We start from the raw sequence: 2,952 nt of genomic DNA, 5'->3' as shown, positions 1-2,952 counted from the left end.
TTTTCTTTCGGCTTTGTCCCTTTTTTTTCAGGGGTTGCCACAGCAGATCATTGATTTCCATCTCTCCCTGTTCTCTGTATCTTCTACTCTGCCTCCAACTATCTGCATGTCCTCCCTCACTGCATCCATATATCTCCTCTTTGGTCTTCCTCTCTTTCTCCTACCTGGTAGCTCCATCTCTAACATTCTTCTACCAATGTGTCCACTGTCCCTCCTCTGCACATGTCCAAACCATCTCAATCTGGCTTCTCTAGCTTTTTCTCCAAAACCTTCCTGTCTGTGTTGTCCCTCTAATGACCTCATTCCTGATCCTGTCCATTCTTGTCACTCCTAAAGAGAATCTTAGCATCTTTAACTCTGCCACCTCCAGCTCCGCCTCCTATCTTCTGCCTATTGCTACCGTCTCTAAACCATACATCATGGCTGGTCTCACACACGTCCTGTAAACCTTTCCCTTCACCTTAGCTGACACTCTTCTGTCACAGATCACTCCTGACACTTTTCTCCAGCTGTTCCATCCTGCCTGTACTCTATTCTGCTCTGAACAGTATATACATATACATATACATATACACATATATACACATACACATTTATATATAAATATACATATATATACATATATACACATATACATACATATATATACTGTAGAGATAAGTATTGAAGTACGCTGTACATTTTTCCCAAACGTTTGTTTACAGAGACACAGAGAGCAGAAGATTCATTTCTTTTCTGTTCGAGGATGTTGAACACGTGTTCAGGAATGTTAGTGTTTATGAGCAGATACGTAGAAAAGTCAATTTAAAGTTCAGTGTTCTCCTGATCCAAACAGCTCTTTACACTTAAAGTGCATTATTTAGATTGCATTTGGGCCAGATGAACATTAGGGGCGTGTGTCGGCAAGTATCTGGTGATACAATACATGAGGCAACAATACGTGTATATATATATTTTAATAATTTAATTGTAGTCCCTATATATATATATATTTTTTTTAATAATTTCATTGCAGTCCCAGTGTGATCCTAGTCTCAGACTCTGTTCCATCTGAACATCAGTTCCTAACACTGGAACAGAGGGATCTACATTTGGAATCACTAGAGAAGAAAGAAAAGAAAAAGAAAATGAACCAACACCAGGAATATTGGACTGGGAATTGGGGAGAAAAAAATTGCTGTAGTGCTGTAGAATATTGATACTGTATCTTGAAACTAAATATTGCAATATTTCAGTGTATCTATTTTTTTTTACACCACTATTAAATATACATCTATCTCAGCCAGAAACTTCAGAGACACCAGGTGTTACAGGCCCATGAACACGTTCATCTAAAATGAAAATTATCACTGAGAAAATAAACAGCATTTCCTCTCATAGATTTTTTTTTCCCCCCAAACATTCCTCTCAGCTGACCACTCCAGTACCTCGGTCCTGCTCTCACTACACATCCACACACAGCACAGACAGAGGAGAAGGAAAAATCCAAAAAAGCCGCCCTCACCTGACCGAGAGGTGGAGGATTTCAGTTCGAGACCTCCTCATGTTGCTCGCCATTTTGATCAGCTCCTTCTCCAGGGAGTCTGTGTACTGGGCCAGCTGGTCCAGGCTGACGGCCCAGTCGCTCCTCCTCGCATCCAGCTCAGCCTGCACCGCCTGTGGGAGGATGGGGCCAAAGGGGTCAGAGGCTGGTGTGGATCGGTCGGAGCCCAGAGTGACGCACAACTCAAATAACCGGTCGTCTTTTGCACCTCGGGAAAAGTTTTGACACCTGGCTGTGAGAAATCGCTCCTCGCCGGCACTGACCACTAAACACCGGCCCGAGAACGGGGGTTGGTGCTCAGCTGCGCTAATGATTTCTGTCTCATTTGGTATGTTTACTGCTGTGTGGAAGAACATGGCTAATGAATGCAGAAGGGTGATACGCCAGGAGGAGGGGGAGCCGAGCGAGAGAGAGAGGGAGGGAGGAGGGAGAGAGAAAGAGTGGGTTGGTGTTTACAGCACAAAACAATGACTAAAGAGCAGAACTCTGATGGGGCCCGTTGGAGTTACGTAAGGAAGTCTATAGAAAGAGGAGGAGAGTGGGAGGGAGGACAAGAAGATGGAGCAGATATCGACATGTGGTGTAACAGGCGGAGAATGAACTGGATTTATGTTGAAATTACAGGTGACTTCACAGGTAAAGTCCATCATCAAACTAGAGTGAGACAAGAGCAGAGACAGTGGAGTAAAACGGATCAATCAGACCTGAACATTTGTCGCACGGTCGCTGCTGCTTTCGTGCTCATCCAACAAAGTTCTCACGGTTGAAATCACAGAGTTGGCTTCGTCTGTAAAGTTTCGTTTCTGGGGGAGACAAAAGAGAGGAAAAGAAAAAAAAAATGATCCATGATCTCAAACGTTTCAGTATCTTTTGACTGATGCTGGTCTTAGGGTCTGGGTTGGAGACATGAATGGTGGGAGGGGGATGGGGGGTCAGGGGTCCACATCACCAACACGTGGTTACCAGTTTGTTCAGGAGGCTTTTGAACTCCAGAGCCATGTGATCAGGACTGGGCCCCTGCATCAGTAGGAACACCTCCCTGTCCAGAGTCTCATCCAGAGGGGAGGTGATGTTCATGTTGGAGGACAGATGGTCCATCACATGGGAGACCTGTGAAAAAAAAAAAAAAAAAAAAAAAAAAGTAAATACAGATTTGTTATCTTTTAGATTTTTTTTTTCTGTCAGTAAATTAAGTGAGGGCAGTTAGAGCAGGAGAATGCTGACCTCCAGTGGCGACTGTGCCAGAGCCAGTTCTGTCTGTAAAGAACCTGAAGAGCTCTGGTTCAACCTGTAGGCAAGTGAGAGGGACAGACCAGCCCTGAGAGGGAAAAAAAAAAAAAAAAAAAAAAAAAAAAAAAATTTTTTGGGTGAAAAAAAAGGGGAAAAATTTTTTTTTTTTTGTTGTTTTA

The 2,952-nt window shown here is 43.4% G+C and overlaps 1 protein-coding gene across 1 annotated transcript in view; it reads right to left on the bottom strand.

Moving 5' to 3' along the window:
• Nucleotides 1-2,952, bottom strand: part of lrmp (lymphoid-restricted membrane protein) — a gene marked incomplete at its 5' end in the record, with an annotated part of 22,737 nt that overhangs the window by 14,521 nt on the left and 5,264 nt on the right. The window contains 4 exons of the mRNA XM_025057160.1: nt 1,510-1,656; nt 2,248-2,346; nt 2,507-2,653; nt 2,768-2,861. Of these exons, the coding sequence (XP_024912928.1) occupies nt 1,510-1,656; nt 2,248-2,346; nt 2,507-2,653; nt 2,768-2,861 (487 nt within the window). The remainder of the gene's footprint in view (nt 1-1,509; nt 1,657-2,247; nt 2,347-2,506; nt 2,654-2,767; nt 2,862-2,952) is intronic.

Source organism: Cynoglossus semilaevis, chromosome 8 (assembly GCF_000523025.1).
Source record: "Cynoglossus semilaevis isolate Cse_v1.0 chromosome 8, Cse_v1.0, whole genome shotgun sequence".
In the NCBI taxonomy this organism is placed as follows: Eukaryota; Metazoa; Chordata; class Actinopteri; order Pleuronectiformes; family Cynoglossidae; genus Cynoglossus; species Cynoglossus semilaevis.
Note: the sequence above shows the minus strand (reverse complement) of the source record. Positions and strands in the feature narration are given on the sequence as shown.